This window comes from Emydura macquarii, unplaced genomic scaffold (assembly GCF_026122565.2).
Source record: "Emydura macquarii macquarii isolate MOO-44397 ecotype Brisbane River unplaced genomic scaffold, CSIRO-AGI_Emac_v2 contig_306, whole genome shotgun sequence".
Lineage (NCBI taxonomy): Eukaryota > Metazoa > Chordata > Testudines > Chelidae > Emydura > Emydura macquarii.
Window position 1 is genome coordinate 7,752,078 of NW_027130443.1, and position 19,987 is coordinate 7,772,064.

Sequence of the window (19,987 nt, forward strand, 5' to 3'; positions counted from 1 at the left end):
TGGAGGGCCCTGCCTGCGGTGGAAGCAACACATTTACGGTGCATCTTTAGGCACCTAAACACCTTTAGAAATGTAGCCATTAAAAGCCTGAACAGTGTTGCCCTCATGGCTGGCAAACTGAAGTAGGACCCAGGAGACCTGGATTCTATTCCTAACTCTGTCACTAGCCTGTTGGGTGATTCTGACCAATCACATCCCCTCTGTGTGTGTCAGTGTCTCCACCTGTAAAAAGGGGGCTAATGATGCTTACCTCCTTTGCAAAGCACTTTGCTCTCTTCTGATGAGAAGGGCTAGCTAAGAGCTAGGGATGAGGATTGTTATTGACTTTCAGTGATGCTCAGGCTCCTACATGCAGCTGTGACTTTTTGCCAACCGACTTAGGTGCTTTTGAACAGCCTGCCCAGAATCTTTTACTGGTACAAATGGGAGTTAGGTACCCAACTCCCGTTGCCTAAGTGCCAGCTGTGTCTGTGCAAATCTCCCCCATAGGCCCTAAGGGCTAAGATTAAAGAAAAAAAGGAGAAATAAATTTAGGCCGTAAAGCCCCAATCCTTCAAAGTCGTATGCACATGGTTAACTTTATACACCGTTAGTAAACCCATTGAAGGACTCCTTGCAGTGCGTAATATTAACCATATGCATTAAAACTTTGCAGAATCAGGGCCTATGTCAGTAACCTGATTTTCAATAGACTTTAGTTGGAGCCGCTGGCTGTTCAGCAGTTTTGAAAACTGGGTCACTTATTGAAGTGCCTAAATATGGATTTAGAAGTCTAACTTTAGCCACCTATTTTTGAAAATCTTGGCCAAGGGGCACTAGTACCTTTTGTCTAGTTTGCATGGTTGCTATCGCTTGCAATTACATTACCAGTCTCATGATATTTGGTGACTTTCTTAAAGCCCCATCCCCTGAAAGAAAGTGATTCCATGAATATCTCAGGGTATGACTATACTAGAAATGCTACAGCATCAGAGCTTCAGCACTGCAGCTGTGCTACAGTTTAGACATCCTACAGATACAGAAGGGGTTCTTCCATTGCCATAGTGAATCCACATCTCCAAGTGGTGGTAGCTGGGTTGATTGAAGAATTCTTCAAGGTCTTAGGTCGACTTAATTACATTGCACATGACATTACATTTTTTACTGCTGTGAGAGATGTAGTTGAACCAACTTAACTTTGTATTTTAGACAAGCCCTTAGCTCTCTCTCTTTCTTTAAAAAAAAATTAAATTCCTAGCCCCTGTGGTTGTGGAAGAAAGCCTAAAATAATGAGTAGAATGGAAATGAAAAGAACCCCAAATGTATTATCTTCTAAAATCCCATGATTTTTAAGCCACTCTCGTGAACTTTTGACTCATGATTGTTGAACGCCTAGGGCTGGCAAAACAAAATTTGAATCAAAAGCTGCTGGAAGAAATTGAAAACTGCTGGCTGAGTATGCTCAGTAGACAGTTTCTTAAAGGTTGACTTGCAGAGGAAAACAAATTTGGGCTTGTTTCCTTTTATGTTTCTCTGAGATGGGTAAAGATGGCCTGAAAGGTTGGTTTTGTTTTATGGATGTTTTTTCTGGTTTCACAGAGCTTTTTATATTTTAATTTGCTATGATGTGTGTGTGTGTCTGCAGGGGAAACAGCTGTTATTTGTTTATTTTGAAAAACAGGCCAAAAGGAACATTTCAGATACACTCAAAAGAGAATTTTTAATCTGGCAATATATAATCCAGTTTTGCAGTAAACTTTGGCCTGATCTACATTTAAAACCTAGGTCGACATAGCTATAGTGCTCAAGGGTGTGAAAAATCCACACTCCTGAGCACTGTAACTATGTCGACCTAACTGCTGGTGCAGACACAGCTAGGTCGACGGAAGAATGCTGCTGTCAATCTAGCTACCGTTGCTCAAGGAGGTGGATTACGTACATCGACAAAAAAACACCTTCTGTCACAGTAGTCTGCATTTACACTACAGGGCTACAGCGGCCTAGCTATGGTACTGTAGCAGTGCCTCTGTAGTGCCCGTAAGGGTAGACATGGACTTTCTCTAGCCAAACAGGATTAACAAATGTGGGCTTCAGTACACCCTATCCTAATCACAGCAACGAGATACGTCCTCCGTTCCCCACCACCCCATCCTCCTTAACTAAATAGGAGATTTACTCCCCGCTGCCCCATTCCACAGAACTGCTCTTCTTCACTGGGGGTGAGGTGGATTCCTGTTCATGGAACTTGCTTGGGGACTCCGGCCTTGGAAGCTAAATAGAATTAGCAGCAATGGTTTTTCCACACCCCAAACTCCCTGAGACTATTTCTTCCCCCATAGTGACCTCGTCTTTGGTTTCACAGGCATTGTTCCATCCTGTAACAGGGTAGTGCTGGCCTAGGGCGATCCTTATGGAGCTAGTACATCCCATTACAGGCTATACCACCTGAAGTGGGTATATTATTATTGTTATACTATAACATGTCCCTTAACAGTAAGTTGGATCAAACCCCTCTGATTCATGTGCAAAGGAGATGATCCATCTACAATTCTCCCTCTTCCCTATACCAGTGGGATATCAGCTGCCTCCCTAACACTTTCCCTTCCCTCCATCGAGAACCTACAGAGCTCACTCCAGAAATCCGGGTCAATGCAGTGATAGGAGACTGGATGGCTAGGTGTGGAGGAGTTGGTGAGCCTGCGGTGGAAGTTCCTCATCTTCCCGCCAGCACCGAGAAGAGCAGCTCCAGGACTGTACTAGGCTAGCCAAGTCATATTCCACAGCCAGGCTGATTCCCTGGAAGCATGGCTTTCAAGGAGCCATTCTACCATAGAACTGGCACCAGGAGCACAGTAAAAACATGTAAGAGATTCTTGGGGATGGTTCTGAGCTCCCTAGGAATTTGCCATGTTTGAGGGATGGTCCCCCAGTCCAGTTCTCAAAAATGGGCCTGATCCTGCATCCCTTATTCACTGGAGCAAGATTATCATTGGAGTCCAAGTAGGGTGACCAGAGAGCAAGTGTGAAAAATCGGGACAGAGGTGGGGGGGAAGAAGACCTGAATATCAGGATTGTCCCTATAAAATCAGGACATCGGGTCACCCTAAGTCCAAGGGCCAATTTGCTGTGGGAACACCAGCAAGATTTGTCCACTGTGAAGTCAATTAAAACCATACACTGCATTCATTAAACTACAGGGTGATTCATTAGCTAAAATTACGTTGTGTAGCATCCCACAAAGCAAATCACTGACGAGCTGTGATGAGCTATTTTATAACAATGGACGTACATCAGACACGGTGATTGATTTATTGTGCTTATGCTAATCATACATGTGTGGCCTGCCAATTAATTACGATCGTTACACCTGTATTTGGTTAATTATTAAATAAATCATCAATCCCATTAGATTATTATCCCCCCCAGCACCTCCACCCACAGCCTGAGGGTGCCTAAAACAGGGGGGGCCCTATGCTTGGTTGGTGCCCAGGCACCACGGTAAGAGCGGTGGTAACAGCACCCCGTTCTCCACCCAGGCCATGCCAGGCCGGGCGATTCCCCAGTCGCTGTCCCTTTAAGAGCTCAGAGGCGGCTGGAAAGGGGCAGAGGCGGGGGCTGGAAGGGGCAGCCTGTGCGCATGCGCCGGCTGGCTGAGGGGGCGGAGCGCGCTCTGATTGGTGCCCTCTTCCTCCCTCACGCCTCCCCCCCTCCCCACCTTTGATGGTCACGTGACTCGGCGGCGGCGAGTCCCGGCGCGCCGGTGGACGCTGGAAGCCAAGATGGCGGCGGAGCTGGTGGAGGCGAAAGTGAGTGAGCGGCCTCCCCGCAGCGGGGGGTGGCCGGGGCGGGGCCGGCGGGGGCCGCGGCGTGGGGCGGCAGCGACACAGCCGGCGGCGGCGCTCCCCCCCAGCACCCTCGGGCCGCGAGGGCCCCTGGACCCTCCCTGCGGGAACCGCCCCCCCCCCGCTCCTGTCTCCCCCGCCCGCTAGCTCCGTGGGAGCCCGGGCCGAGCCCCGACCCTCCCGGCTTGGCCCTAGCCTGAGCCGTCACTCGCCTCCCCCCCCGGGTCCCCGAGGATCCCCCCTCCGTCAGCGCCGTCCTGTCCCCCCCGTCCCCGGAGACACCCCTCCGCGCCGTCCGGATCCCCGCGGACCAGCCACCCGCTTCGTGGTGTCAGCCCCGTCCCCCGCCCATCTCCTGGCCTCAGCGCCCCCCCGTCCCCGGATACTTCGCTATAATCCCCTCCCGGCCCTGGCACCAGCGCCGTCCCGCCCTTCTCTAGCTGACCCCGGAGACCCCGCCCCACCTCCCGGCCTCAGCCCCTTCCTGAGCCCGCAAACCCCGCCCCCCCGTCAGTGTCCCCTTTCCGGTCCCCTATGGCCCTAGAGAGCCCCTACCCCTCTGGTGGCAGGGCCTTCGTGCCCCCTGATTTTGGAGACCTCCCCGCCATGCTACTGGCATCAGTGCCTTGCTATCCCCTCAACTCCAGAGACCACTCCCAGCCCACTGCCTCAGCCCCTTCTCATCATCCCCGGGCTGGCTCCTGAGATTCTCTCGGGGCCTTCTCATCACCCCCTTTGTGCCCCGAGATTGCCCACCACCGCTGCTTCACCTACTTTTACTCCTTGCAACTGAGGTTTAAGATCCCCACCTACTGCTGTCTCAGCATCTTCTCACTTCAATACCGAGCCCTAAAATCCCCCGTTTACTCCCCTGTCTCAGCACCTTCCATTAGCATTATAACTGCTCTGAATAAATAATTACAACACGCATGCTGCTCCCCACACAGCTTGACTTCCCTCCCCCCCGCTTCATCTCCTGTCATTATTGCCTCCCCCATGTAGTCATTTCATCAGGACCCTCCTGCAGTTCTCCTAGCCTCACTTTTACACACTCCTTTTTCCCTTCCTCTGTGACTCCCTCATGCCGCCCCCTTTCCTGTTCCAGTCTCCGTTCACTGGGCTACGGAGTGAAGGGTTTGCAAATGCAGTTGGGGGTGTGAGTGTGAAGTGATGACATGCAGGTTTCCTCTACTGACATTTTAGGAAATGGTTTTGGAGCGAGGGATAACTGAGCTGTCCAAATGTCTCCTGTGGGTCATATTGGTTGCAGACTTTATCTCCTCCCCCTTCCCGCCCCACCATCGCTGCCCCACTGAAAGCATGAACTGCTAATTTTATTATCTCAATTGAAGGTATGGGGAGGCTTTCAGAAAAGTGAATATGGAGGTGGATAACTAATGGCATCCAATGCTTTAAAAGTTCTGTAGAAAACCTCGATGTTTCTATAAATCTACATACATCAGAGTCCTCTAGTTTATCTGGGGGTTGTTTAGTCAAATGATGTTTTAAAATGTTAAGTTGTATTATGCTTCTAGAATATCTTGTGCATAACCAGCCCCTTTGAGGAGAGGAAGACTTGCAGCACAGAATCCAAGCCTCTCTTTTTTGTTGAGTCCAGTTGTGCTATGTGATACTGCTCTCTGCATGAGTGGGGCTCTTCAGTTCCTGCCCGCCAGTGAGTGGAATCACAGGTGTACTGGCTGTGAAGCAGAACTGCAATCTCACAGTGCACACAATAGGGCTTTCACGATAAAGTTCCTGTACTTACCAGGTGCTGAGCACCCCTGAGAGACTTGTTAGTAATGGAATGACAGGGAAGACCCAGTGAATGCTGTGAATCCTAGAACTGCCTGATGTAGGGCAGAAGTGAAATGTAGAGAACCCCCTCTTTAAATTTAGGCAACACAGTGGCTGACTCCCCTTCTGCCAGTTTTAGACCTTCCTTATTGATTATTGTGGGCAGAAGCCCACCACCCTTGTGAAAGGAAGCATCTTGAAGACTTCTATCATCTGTTGTCTTGCTATAGTGAGAATTCACTATTTTCCGTGCTCCTTGAACACACAACTTCTGGACTTTTGTGGCTGCCCCAAGCCTACATCTATAGTCATTTTAAAATAATCTCATTAGCTAATGAGACCTGCATATGCATGCCACTCACTGTGAGTTAGAAGCCTGAGGTTCTTCTATACATAGTTCTCTGTGCCAAAAAACCTGTTTTGCTTTTTATTGTTCAAATCTGATAGCATTTCTAGACCTGAAATCCTGGTAAATGTAAACTGCAAAAAGCAATTGAGTTAGGCTGTAGTTTATATGCATAATACCCCAAGAGATCAGAAAGTTAGGAACAATGAGTACAAAGATAATTCTCTTGTCTCAGATGCTTATGTAGCCCCTTTGCTATAGTATCAAGGCAGCACATGATCAGTAATATATTTTTCCTCACAATGCCCCTGTGGGGTAGGGAAACGGTCTATTACCTCTATTTTACAAATGGATAAGTGATGGATGGAGACTGAATAACTTAACCAGGGTCACACCAGAAGCATGTGGTGGAGTAGGGAATTGAATCTGTCTCCCCCAAGTCCTAGATTAGTTTTCTAACCACTGAATATCTTTCATTGGTTCTTCAAAGCTTTTTTCCCCTCCTCTTCTTTTTCTCGCTGAAGATATTTCAGATCACGTCATCACTACTAAATGTCTTATTGCACCCAGATACATTTGTGATGCATTGTATGACTGCTTCAGTAAAACAAAGTCCAAGGGGATTTCACAAGAAAGGGAAAGAATAAAATGTAAGAGGTTAATTCTTTCTGTGGACGGGTCTACACTTAAAATTTAGGTTGACATAACTGTGGCACTTGGGTGAAAAATCCACACCCTTGAGCACCATACCTATGCCCACCTAACCCCAGTGTAGACACAGCCAGGTCAAGGGAAGAATGCTTCCATCAACCTAGCTACCATCAGTTGGGAATGTGGTGTTCCTACAGTGAGCAAAAAAACTCTTCTGTAGCTGTATGCAGTGTCTACATTGCATGTATACCATACCGGCATTGGTATGGCGCTGTAACTATGCTGCTATAGTCCCCATAGTGTAGATGTGGCCTGTGTTGAATTTCATGCCCCACAAATATTGCTAATGAGCATTTCTGGATTTAATTCAGTTGCAGTTTTCCTTTAAAAGTTGGCTTGTCAAGTTTTTCAGTGAACATTATGAATATTATTTTCAGCCAATTTTTGTAAACTAATAATTTGATTTCTGTATATCCTTTACATATAATCAGAAATAGATCTGGAAAAAACCTAGTTAGTCTCTGATTCCATCCCCTGCATTTGGACATATGGGTGTGTGTTCTGGAAGATTTCTCCTATATTTTTCACAAACCAATGAGCAAGCTGCAAGAATAAATGCAAAAGTTCAAACATATTTTCAGGGCTTGGAAAAACGCACTTCCTTCACCTTGGGTGTATGTGAAGCTTTCTTTGGCAATGAGGAAGGCCTCAACAATCAATCTCTGCAGAATATAAACAATAATACTTTCTGGCTTTTATCCTTATGAAAACAATCTTCCAAGTGTAGATTGACCATATGTCGTCTTTCTGCTCACTCTACAGACTGTTCCAGGCCCTCTGAGCTTCCCCAGGTAGCAAGAGAGTGAAGCTGACAAGACTGGTCAGTTTGTGTTGTTCAAAACCTCAGAGTCAGCCTTGAAACTGGTAGTTTCATGGTGCTCCCTCAGAGCTATAACAGAAGCAGGCACTGGTCCTATTTGCAGGAGAACTGATTAAGGGAAGCTAGGTGCCAGCTACAATAGTTAATAACCCTTGATACACTTGCCCTTCCAGCAACCTGATGCAAGTTATTTAGTGTCTGTGGGATTGCTGTTGTTTCCAGTTGAGTTACCATGAGGATACTTTATATTTATCACGGTAGTAATTCAGTGACTAGCTTGTGTCGTTGCTTTCCAATCTGTGTATAGGGCCTGATGTTCAGTAGGTGTATTGTGTATTGCCATTGCACAAACAAGTGTCTAATGCATGACACAGTAATCAGTTGAACAATAGCTGATCTAAACAGAAGTACATCTTGCGAGTACATTTTAATCTTTTGAATTCTAGGGTACAGACTGGAGGGAATTGTGATTTGATCTATTGATAACTTTAAGAATCTTTTATTTTAATTTTTTACCTTTATTTCCTAGAACATGGTGATGAGTTTCAGAGTCTCAGATCTTCAGATGTTACTGGGTTTTGTTGGCCGGAGTAAGAGTGGACTTAAACATGAACTGGTCACTAGAGCGTTGCAGCTGGTCCAGTTTGACTGTAGCCCTGAAGTTTTCAAGAAAATTAAAGAGCTCTATGAGACTCGCTATGCCAAGAAGAGCTCTGAACCAGGGCAGCCACAGCAGCACCGACCTCCAGAGGCACTCTCCATACATTCTTCCTATGACCGTGGGAGCACTGTTGCTAGGACTTCTCTTTCCACTCCTAACATTGACTATCCTGCACTCTATGGGAAATACCTTAATGGACTGGGAAGGTTACCACCCAAAGTTGTAAAGCCTGAAGTTCGACTGGTGAAACTTCCCTTCTATACCACCTTGGATGAACTGCTGAAGCCAACAGAGCTAGGTGAGTCTTTCATATGTGCAGACACAATACGAATGCCCAGGACTCAGTTTGGGAAAGGATGGTGAAGAAATATAGAGGTTTTGAAATGAAGGCAGTATTTTTGATGAGCAATGAGGCCACATGATCAGGAGAGAGAGAGAGAGAACCAGTGGATTCTCTCCTGGTTAGTGTCTGTTTATTCAGAATATTCCTAGATATAGATTAATTTGTGTTGCTTTTTTCCCCCCTACCTTTCTTAAAGCAGGAGCTGCAGCTGCTTTGATAAGTGATTTGAAAGCCTGTCTTGTTTTGCTATAGCTTTTGTATGCTTCGCTGAAGGAGCTGCCTTTTAACATATTGCATCCTTGTTCAGTGAATCATAATCTGTCCCTGCACTGGCTAATGTAGCAATATATTAGGGGAGCAGCTGTTTTCTCCGTCAGTGTCACAACTGTGCTAAACTGGAACAGTGGCCCTTTCTATGCCGATATCAGTTAGTTCTATACTTTATTATGGCAGACTTAAAACCTCCCACAAATAAAGAAAGATGACTTACTATTTTAAAACCAACACACGTCTTATTTTTTTAAACCTGTCAGTTCTTTATGCACCACACCTTGTGTTTTGAGGAGCAGCTAGAGGAACTTGGAAGATGAAAGAAGCACCTCCTCCCACACTTGGAGCCATGATAACTAGGGTCTGGGTTTGCATTGTTATGGCATAGCCATAACTGGCTGTAAAGTGTTTTTTGGACACATCGTAGGCAAAATGGGCCTTTTTGCCATGGTTGTGGCTCCCTTTGCTTTGTGACTCATCAAACTACACCCCTCTTCAGTGGCTCACAGAGTAAACTTGGTAGCCTCAGGCCTCATTACAAAATGGACCTTGTTCTGAGCAAAATAAAGATGGAACCTGAGGATCTCCCAGTGCTGGAAAAGCTTCTTCCTAATGTGCACAGAGGTGAAGGCAGTGGTGATAGATGAAAATAGTGACATCTTACCCAAATGCATCTAGATGAACTGCTGCAATGTCTAAACATGGACTGGAAATTTGAAGGCATATGAAAATCAGCCATTGCTGAATTGTATTGTCCTTGCTAGGCAGAAGTGTGGATTTGTTTCTCTAATGTGGACATAAAGACACTTTCTTTAACCATGTTACTTGGCCCTGATAAACCTTTCTGGACACAAATCAGATAATACTTAAACTGTCCTCTCTAATTCTAGAAAACATCAATTTTAGGAACAGGAAACAGCCATCTGGCCCTATGTGCCTGCACTTTCATAATTTCTTAATCCCAGCTTCCTGCTCTTTTTCATCATACCCCTTCACTCCCTTCCGATTTCACAAACTAGGCTGGGTGTCCCTTGAGGTTATTTATATCCTCTCTTTCAATTGCCTTCCTTGTTAACTTATTCCATATGTTTATTACTCCTTGTGGAGTTTCCCTGGTTACTCTTATTTTCCATATTTCTTAGCTTCTGGACTACACACCAGTATAAAAAGAGCTGTATTGACTGTATTACCCAGGCTTCAGATGTACATGATTTGTCTGCATATGAAGGCAATACAGATGTTAAGGCTGTCATAACTTAAAACAGAGTTTTCAAAATTGGTTAATTCAGTCTTGAATGCTTTGTGTGCTAATTCATTGGAAACACAAATTAAATGTAATGTAATCTTTTGAAGGGGGGAAAAAAGTGAATATTTTTTTTGGCTACACCCCATCTCCTATTCATAGCTCCAAGAAAAAAAGAGTTGAAGCATCGAGAGATGAGAAAAATATTTACCAAAAGGTAATGAAGTTTCTTCTCTCAGATTGGCATCTTACTCCCTATGAAAGCTAGCACCTCTTGGAAGTCCTCTTGTTTGCTGAGGCATTTTTGACACACTTTATCTTTTTATAGGTGTAACTTGTGCTTCATCTGTGGGGATTGGTGTCGGATAGCTAGGTGTGGAACAGAAGCTCATAATCACATTTTATCCTGATTTATCACTTTGTATCCACATTAAGTATAGATTATTTACATTTCTACTTCCTCTTACCAACTCTGGAGTTCTGGATTTGGTGGTAGGAAGTATAGTTGTTGAGTATCATTAATGGGGAACAAGCCCAATATATGATCCCTGGTTGCTTCAGCATGGCAGAATATCTATGATGTACTCTTTCATTTTGGTAACTGGAAATGAGAGAATAGTGGGCATCTCTACTGAGATCTGGTTCTGGACTCTCTTGCTCTCCTAGCATTAACAATAGCAGGCGTGATAGATATCTGAGTGGTTAACTTTTGTACTTGACTCAGTAAAATTCCGGTTGTTCTAAGCCAAGAACAATGCTCATCAGGGCACTAGTGGACTAGACTTACGAGTACACATTAATAGTTTGTGTTTTGGAAACTGGCATGTTAACACTCTTGGAGTTGAAATTAAGAATACCAAAGCAAAGTTAAATGTCTGTGGAGTTCTGTTTGAGACAAGAAAAAAAGAGAGACATCTCTTGGAAGAATAAAGGCTTAAAGTTCTGGTCTAATTGTATCTGCTTAACTTTACGCTTTTTGTTAAAGCAATGCAACGTCTGTGTGTAGACCAGTCCTGAGTGCTATGCTGTAGAAAATTCAGATGCTACTGGTGGTGTGCCATAGAAATACGTGAGACAGATCTAAGATCAAAGAACCATTTCACATGAACATAACTATGTGGCCTGGGGAAATGTGCTGCTACAGAAGACATTTTAAGCATATGTACTGTGATGAGGGGAACAAGGTAACTACCATGTGTATTTCTGATTTTTATATAGAAGGATCTTTGTTAATCAAAAGCTGTGCTGTGAAACAACGATCTCTTGCCTCCTTGAAATTATCACAGTGACGTCAAAAGGTGGGCTATATTTAACTTGATCTCTACCATTGTTGTATTCAATGGTGGTGTAGCTGTGTTGGTTCCAGGATATTAGACAGGGTGGGTGAGGTAAAATCTTTTATTGGGCCGACTTCTACTGGTGAGAGAGACCCGCTTTTGACTTTCACCAACAGAAGTTGGCCCAGTACACTTGTCTCTCTAATTTGATCTCTAGGCAGACAAACTTTTCCAGATTTCCCCAGATTACCATGCTTGCAAAGACAAAGACACAGCTTCAGGTGTTAGGGCAAGGAGATTAAGTGTTTTATGTACTAAGTAATGTTCTATATTTGGTAACTACATAAATACAAGTTTTTACCAATTCAGTTTCGTAATGGATTTAGTTAAATCATCACAACTCCCTTGTGTGGCCACTTCTAAATTGGTTTAAGATTGTCCACACAAGGGACTTGTTCTGGTTTAGTTGAATCGGTACAACTTTTGCGTGTAGATAAGGCCTAAAATTTAGGACAAATCTTGTTTTAGACTTTCCAAGGCACTGAATTTTAAAATATTTCTAATTTCCATACTGTGGTTTCCAGTAAATACCTTGGGTTGTATCAAAGATTAACATGTTTTGGTAATAGTGAAATGTGATGTGGTAGAGAATTTTGGCTGGTCCATCTTCTGAGGAGAAGGCATGACAGCCTGCTTGCTTGTTGTGGACGCAGAGTGCTGTGTCTTCACTTGGATGCAGTGCCTGAGAACGTCTACTGGTATCATTGTGGGAACAGAGGGCTGCATAATCTGAGAGTTCCAGCCACTGTCACAGTAAACTGAATCTGTTTGCTTCATACCTTTTGATAGTCTCTGCTTGGCAGTTCATATACTGCTCTTTATCCAGATGCAATAAAATTGACAGTATATTTCCTCCCCGGTTGAAGATCAGGCTTAGTTCCTGTGTATATGCAGTCTGTCCTGGGATATGTCTACACTGCAATTAAAATCCTGTGGCTCAGGTTGCGGGGGCTATTTTACCTGCAAGGGGGAGCAGGTTCCAGAGCTCTGGCTCCAGCCAAAGCCTGAACCTTTACACTGCAATTAAACATCCTCTTAGCTGGAGCTCTCTGAGTCCGTGTCAGCTGGTACAGGCCAGTCGCAGGTGTCTAATTGCAATGTAGACATACCCATGGTGGCTGAGGCAACTGCATTGTTTTGATTGCAAAACATATATGCAAAACATGTCCTGCACTGGACATCCTCTGAGAAATCCTCCCAGGAGCATATTTTCAAGCTGTTGGTGCCTCTCTCTTTCTTTATGAACTGGCTCTCGGAGTATTTATTGATTCACTTTTGAGTTAGACTAAAAAGTGCCCATCTATACATCATGAGCACCCTGCCTGTTGTTTAAAATTTTATATTAACAAAACATAGTGGGCTCTCACTCCCTTTCACCCAAGTCTCAGTATGAACTCCACTACCATCCCCTTACATTAGCCAATATGTATCATCAAAGGCCTGGGAAAATAGATGGATCCTGCACCATACCCTGAAAGTCATCAAATCAGGGCTATGTTGAATTGTGGGGTGGAAGGACACATCAGAGCTCCAGAGCCCTTACAGAGAATCCCATGCCAGCAGCCCCTTCTCTGGTATCACAAGGGGGAGAATCTAGCATTGCCTCCACTGACCACAACAATGGTAATGTGTCACAGGAACAGAGCTGTTAGCTGTAGGTAGTAGGCTCCCAGGGTATTAAATATGATGTGCTGCATACAAAATACAGCTTGATGTGGGGAAACCCTAAAACTAAAGAGCCTACTGACATAAGAGCTTTAAGCGACCATGCTCAGCAGTTCTCAAACTGGCTTTCAGGTTGGCTTCTCAGAATAGGAATCCATTATAATTATCCTGGACTAAAATCCTAAAGTCCTGTGCCCAAGTACCTTTTGAGTATTAGAGGTTGTATATCTTGTCTTTAAAGTCTGAGAATTGCTGATCTAGTTCAAACTTCATAATTAATTGACTTTTTTATATCTTGCTATCTTGGAGTTTTAACTGAAATTCATCCTAGCAACAGTCACAAAAGCCACACAAATCAGAGAACCTGTAACTCATGCACTGGTGATAGCTCACTTCCAGAAAAAGCTTTTGGCTGAAACTTGCTTTTGATTAAAAAGGCCTGTCTCTAAGTATTGAATAGTTTTTGATGACTTGTTGGGGTTTTTTTGCTGTTGGCCAAGGATGTACTTAGTCATTTTGCTAAGGCACAACCTTGTGGAATCCATGTTTGAGTTATTCAATACTCACAGTAAGAGTTTTGAAAGGGACTACACAGTCTCATGCTTTAGGTCAGTGTTTCTTAACCTGGGGGTTTAGAGGGGTCGCAAGTGCAGAGCTGGTATTGGGGGTGGCAAGAAAGGCAATTGCCTGGAGCCACAGGGGCGCCATGAAACTAAGTTACATGCCTCAGCCCCGTGGGGGTGGGACTCAGGCTTCAGGGGTACAGTAGTTTGGAAAGGTTAAGAACCACTGCTTTAGGTTATAAACCAACCTCTAATAGAGATCAGGTAAAACATCTCCCTGGGGACAGATTATCCTCTAACAACCTACTGAACAGTTCTTCCCCCCAACACTTCCCTCTGAAGTGTCAGGTACTGGCCTCTGTTGGTGGAAGGATACTGGAGTAGATGAACCAGTGGTCTGACCAGTATGCTTTTTTTCTAGCTTCTTTTGAATCAGGTCTGTCTGAGTTTTTCACTCACATCAGTCTCTAGCAGCCTCTTCTGGTTCACCTAGTAGAGGTATTGACTAGCTATGGGTGAAAGGAGCCTCACTCTCTGCCAGGAAAGATAAGTTGCCCAGCTCCTTCAAGGAGAGGAATAAAGAAAGATCAAGGGGACCCATGTGGCTCAAGATTATCTCTTAATTCTATTTCCTTTCCTCTTTCAGTGATAGCCCATCAGCTGCAGAAGGAAATTGAGTGTTTTGCTTTGAATGGTATTGCTTTTCCTGTGGTGCTGGTTGCACAGTTCAGTTGACTAAGGCTGCTGTTGCTTCAGTCTGTGTCTGGTGCTATGAGGAAAACACTGCTGTGCAGCCTCGCAGTCATAGTTGCATTCTTCCCCAGCCTCTGGCAGGACTTGTAGCTTATTTACATGTGAGTGAGAAGGAAAGAGGTAATCTTGGAGTGACAGCTCACCCAGGATGCTTGCCAGCAGCCATTTGGTATGTTGTAGAAGTAGGCCTTTTATGTATTTTGACGTAGGTGGCATGCTAGATATTTTGCTGCAGGGAGATGCTTTGTTGAAGAGAGATAATCATAACATCAGCTGAAAACAGTATCCTACTACAGTGATGAGTGGATAAGTGGAGAGACAGCTGGGATCATGGTTTCACTGGTGATCCTGAGGTTTGTACTCTCCATCAGGGGACAGGCATTGCTCTGGGAAAAAGAGAGGGATTCTTGTAGGGTGGATTGGTGTGTGTGTGTGTCTGTATGTATATGATTTTAAATAAGCAAGCAGGAAACCTTGATTTGAATTTATTTTAATTGTTTTGTATTTGTATTTAATTTCCTAAGAGGTTGATTCTCACTGGTATAATTTGGTACCATTTTTGGCTAACCAGGAGGATACCCCGTACACATTTAAGCAATTGGATAACTTCTTAATACATTTATTCCGACTTGTAATTTTGACTTTTTATTACATTAGAAAATGGTGAATGAAACTTATTTATTAGATTCATTTTTACTCATGATTTCTGTCAAGCTACATTTGCATGGAAATTGGAATTCAACTAAACATGCACTGAAGCAGCATTTAAAAATTGTTTTGATTTAGTTAAATGAAACTACCTTAAATGTGCTGGATGCATAAGAAAAAATTATCAAAATGTTTTACATTAAACTAATTTATTAAACAAAGGAAGTATTATTTGCAATTGGTGAATTGAACTGATTTGCCTCTGGTCACCATGTTCTTCAAGATTTTAGAACTAGCAGATCTCATCCTCTCACATCTAGTTTTTATTAATAGAGTAAAAGAGGTAAACAAGTTTTCCTGATTTTTTTCACCTCCCAGTCAGTTTTTCAAATTTGAATGAACTAGTCTTTGAACTGAAGTAGTCTAATAAACTGAAATGAAGAAAATATTCGCTGCACCTGCAGGAGAGGCTGCTGCTGATTAGCACTTTATGTACCAAGTGCTTAGCCAAGGAGATCTGCTGCCTCTAAGCTGGTCAGCAACTGGGGATAGGAAGCAATATCCCCTCCTCCTTCGTCATCCCTCCCCCACAATGGTGTGGTGCATAATATACATGAGGTCAGTTTAGACAGATGGATGATCTAGTGGTCCCTTTTAGCCTTAAATTCTGACTTCCACCCGTGTGGTGGTTTGGCTTTCTTTAAACATGCGTAGCAAACATGTATTGCTTGAATGTTATTCAGTGTCAATTATTTTAATAAATTAGAGTAAGGTTAGGCCTTAACATAGTTGTCCTAATTTCTCATTTAATTTTAAATAAGCATGTTTTAGAAAGAAAAATGTATTTAATGTGGATTTTTAAATTTAAATTAAACTGACTTTTTTTAAAATCCAGTTTTTGTCCACCCTAGGTTTTGGCTAACAGTATCTCCCTATCATACCTAAGACTGCTCCATTCACTAATATATTTATTGACACCTTTTTTCTCTGCCCTTTGAGACCGGTGTTTTGATGCCATCTTGTCACCTGGTGTTGATGTTCGATTGTTTTCCTTTTCCACAGCCAGTCTAATGGTCCCATCTATAAATGCTTTCATGTTATGCATTGACACGTCGTTACATTTCCGACCTCCTCCCTCCCCTTCTCCACCTCCCGAATTCTAATCTTAATGCTGTGATACTACTCATAATGTGCTCTGATTTTTAAAGTATGTGCCTGTTGTCTGATTGGGTAATTGAAGGATAACATTAAAAAATGAGTGGGACAAATTCCATAGCATGTTAGTTGCCCTGCTAACGAAACAGGCAGGCAAAGAATGAGCAATGCGTTTTGATCAATGGTGCAAAGACAATCTCTACCTTCGTTATCCTGCTGTGACAAGGTGCCCTTTTTGGACTGTTTGTTTGTGCAACTCTTTGGCATCATCCAAGCCCAGCAGGCTTTTTCTTCTCCAATGCCTGTTTAAAGAAACAAATACAGCTCTAAACAGACTGGGTGTATTGCTAAACAGGGAGTGAAATGAGGGATAGAACATTGTCAATGAGAATATGTTGGATGTACATTGGAATGTAAAGTCTCTTCTTTTTCTTCACCCTGCCTTCAGTCCCACAGAATAACGAGAAGCTTCAGGAGAGTCCTTGCATTTTTGCACTGACACCAAGACAAGTGGAGCTGATCAGAAATTCCAGGTATTCTGTCCTGTGTATTTTTAAAACACTAAGTGCATGATTTCCCTGACAGTCTTCCCTGTGTATCGGGTCTCTCTGTTCTCTGCCTGTTAACACTTCTTGCATGAAGATACCGGCAGACAGACTTTTTCCCAACATGAGACCCATAACCATTTTTTGGCACTATCCAGTCTGTCTTAATCTCTGAAGGTTTTCCTTCTGGCTAATGTGATAAATCCCAGCTAGAATAATAAATGTAGGTAGGACAAACATCATGTAATCACTGATGTCTTGAAACATCTCTTTTAAGCCTTCATTGTGAATCTGTTTGCAGAATCCTTTTTGAATCACAGGTTAAAAGCTTAATGCTTAATGCCTTATAATAGCTACCTGAGCAAATATCTTGCACTCTGCCACTAGGACTTCTCATGACAACTGCGTTCTTCAGTGACATAACTTTCAACCCCAGAAGTGAGTGCGGCAGATAAAGCTTACTCAGCCACTGGCTTGTGACTCTGGAATTTGCTGCCATGAGAGATCAGAATGATGATAACCTTTTGGACTTCTGAACGAAATGTAAAACTCTGACACAACTTTCCCACAGTAAACAACACTAATAGTAATAACTACAAAATTGGGGAGAGCTTCCTTCTTAAATATTTATTTTTAAGTTAAGTGCTCAGGTAGTATGGCTATCTAGATAGATGAAACCAGTGCAAGGAAATGCCATTCAAAGACTAGCAGAGAGGAAACAATATGCCAAGACTTAAGCAGACGTTTTGGGATGATATAACAAAAGACTACTTATTTTGTACCTTGAATGTGGAGAAAGGAAAAGCCAGGGATATTTGAACCTGTGAGGGGATTTCTATCACCTGTAGTCTGATTAGAATTTAGCCTGCACTCCTTTTTGGAGTCCTAGTGAGTGCCTCAGATCACACACAGTGCTCATTCATGGTAGGCCCTGCCTTCTCTGACGCCAATGACTAGGATCTAAATATGGTCCCAGCTGACACTCTTTAAAGTTGTCAGAGTAACTCCCTTCCCTGTAAGCTACGGACTGAACTGAACCTCCTGAAAACTTTAAACAATTATGTTAAAAAGTAGGACTGGAATGTGAAACACTTTCACTGTCATATCAAGGCTAAATTCTGGGTTTAATATAGTAGTTCCATTGCATCCTGGGCGGAAGTTAGAGTATATCTTGTGCCTGTGTCTAAAATCTTCTAAGAAAACACTTGCTATGCAACTTTTCTGAAATCAGTTAATATCCTGTTTGATAAAGCATAATTCTAAAGCTGACAATATCAACCATCATTCTGTTGGTACCATAATGCTCAGATTCTGTGGTTTGAAGGAGCAGTTTCCATTTACTAATTGAATGAAGAGGGTGTTGTAGGGACATTGCTCCTCACTAAGATTAGGCTGACAGAGGGTGGAAATGTTTTACAAAATCTCATCTCCCTGGAAATGTTTCCATGGTTGTCTTACATTTTGATAAAAACAGATATTTTTCTTTAAACATTTCTCTGCAATTTTGGAAATCCAAACACCACAACCCTGGACTAGTGCATGAGAGCTGGAAAAAGGAACAATTAATTTAGTTTCAATTTTCCAAAACAAGTGAAATCTTAGAAGTAAATGGCATATACCCTGAAAAGTGATTTTAAAAAAAAAAAAAAGAAATTCCGTTGTAATGATGTTAAGCTATTTGTTAATTGGATACAGAAGAAAACTGAGTTTTTGGTACATGAATGTCTTTTTGTTTTGTTTTTTGTTTTACTAGGGAGTTGCAAGCAGGCATGAAATCTGTTCAGGTTGTGCTAAGGTAAGTCTGAATACCATGAAATTAATTAAACCCATGAGGCAGCAAACTAGGGGAGAGAGCTCACTAGCACAACATGGTAACAGTTTCAATGCTTTGTGTTCAGTAGCTACTAAAATAACTGATCACTATCAGCAAATCCCTCGTTCCCAAGGATAGCACAAGTATCTATAACATAACTTTCTGCTGCTTTGACCCTCTTTCTTCTCTGCAGACCATGTGAGTTATTGCTTTAATAGAAACTGCTGGTTACATCAAATTTGGCTTCACAGCAGCATACTAAGCCTATATCACATCCTCAGTAGAGATTCCTGGGTGTAATGGGCTTGGTTTGACCAGATAATAGAGCGTAGGTCTGTTTAGCTGGTACTCATTGCTGGTAGCTGTTGGAGGCAGTAATATTTATTAGGATAAAAGATCTTTTAAATTACATATGGGATGTAGACAATTAAAGGTCACCATTTCTTTCCAGAATCTGCTACACAGACACTAGTTCCCCTCAGGAGGATCAGTACCCTCCAAACATCGCAGTGAAAGTGAATCATAGTTACTGCTCAGTGCCGGTAAGTCAACCCAGCCATGAAGTGTCACTTTCCAGCATAAGGAGAACTTGTGCAATTTAAATGGTTCTGGTTTACACTCAAAACCTGTTGTTTGGTGAATACAAAAGCAGAGCTGCAGTGCTAAAAGTAGATTGTTTTGACTTCGAAGCTCTGTGTAGTGGACTTTGTAAAGTTTATTAACAGTATTCTGGTGAAACTGCTATGAATGTGCAATGTTAACTTCCCTGCTCTTGACTATGACTTGATAATCTCGTCCAAAAACGTTACTCTGTGCATGAGTAAAATTTTGCAAGGCTGATGTCCTTGTAGCTGAAAAGGAAAAAACACAAACAAAAAAATCCACAGAAGCATCTCTGGTAAAATAAAGAGAAAAATGTCTGTTTTTGCTATAGGGCTATTATCCGTCCAACAAACCTGGAGTGGAGCCTAAAAGGCCCTGTCGTCCCATTAACCTCACACACCTCATGTACGTGTCTGCAGCAACCAATCGTATCACGGTTACGTGGGGGAATTATGGAAAGGTAAATGACAGCGTGACTTGGGAAATAAATGAGGATGTGTGTGGAGAATGCCCCTTCTCCTCATCCTATCCCTTTCCTTTCTCTTTAGAGTTATTCGGTGGGCCTATACTTAGTGCGACAAATGACCTCAGCAGAATTGCTGCAGAGGTTGAAAACTATTGGAGTCAAACATCCAGAGCTCTGCAAGGCACTTGGTGAGTCCATGTCATTGCTAAAGTTCATGCAGCCTTCAGTGGATTGGAAAGACTGCTAATTCAGGCTATAGAAATGTTGTGCAGAAACAATCGTCAGATTCTATAGAATCTTTCTCTGCAATTCTATAAAAATGTTTGCGAGATTTGAGTGACTTTGCTAAGCTGTGTATTACGCACATTATCAAATTGTCCCAGATCTGTGCAGAGATGTAGCATTTTTTTTGCAGCACTTTTTCTTG

General features: G+C 43.0%; 1 protein-coding gene across 1 annotated transcript in view; it reads left to right on the forward strand.

Moving 5' to 3' along the window:
- The first annotated feature begins 3,641 nt into the window (after positions 1 to 3,641).
- The window catches only part of PIAS4 (protein inhibitor of activated STAT 4), a 29,324-nt gene continuing 12,978 nt past the window's right edge, over positions 3,642 to 19,987 (forward strand). The window contains exons 1-7 of the mRNA XM_067558145.1: positions 3,642 to 3,785; positions 8,025 to 8,454; positions 16,582 to 16,666; positions 18,432 to 18,473; positions 18,943 to 19,033; positions 19,426 to 19,554; positions 19,643 to 19,748. Of these exons, the coding sequence (XP_067414246.1) occupies positions 3,759 to 3,785; positions 8,025 to 8,454; positions 16,582 to 16,666; positions 18,432 to 18,473; positions 18,943 to 19,033; positions 19,426 to 19,554; positions 19,643 to 19,748 (910 nt within the window). The 5' untranslated portion in view covers positions 3,642 to 3,758. The remainder of the gene's footprint in view (positions 3,786 to 8,024; positions 8,455 to 16,581; positions 16,667 to 18,431; positions 18,474 to 18,942; positions 19,034 to 19,425; positions 19,555 to 19,642; positions 19,749 to 19,987) is intronic.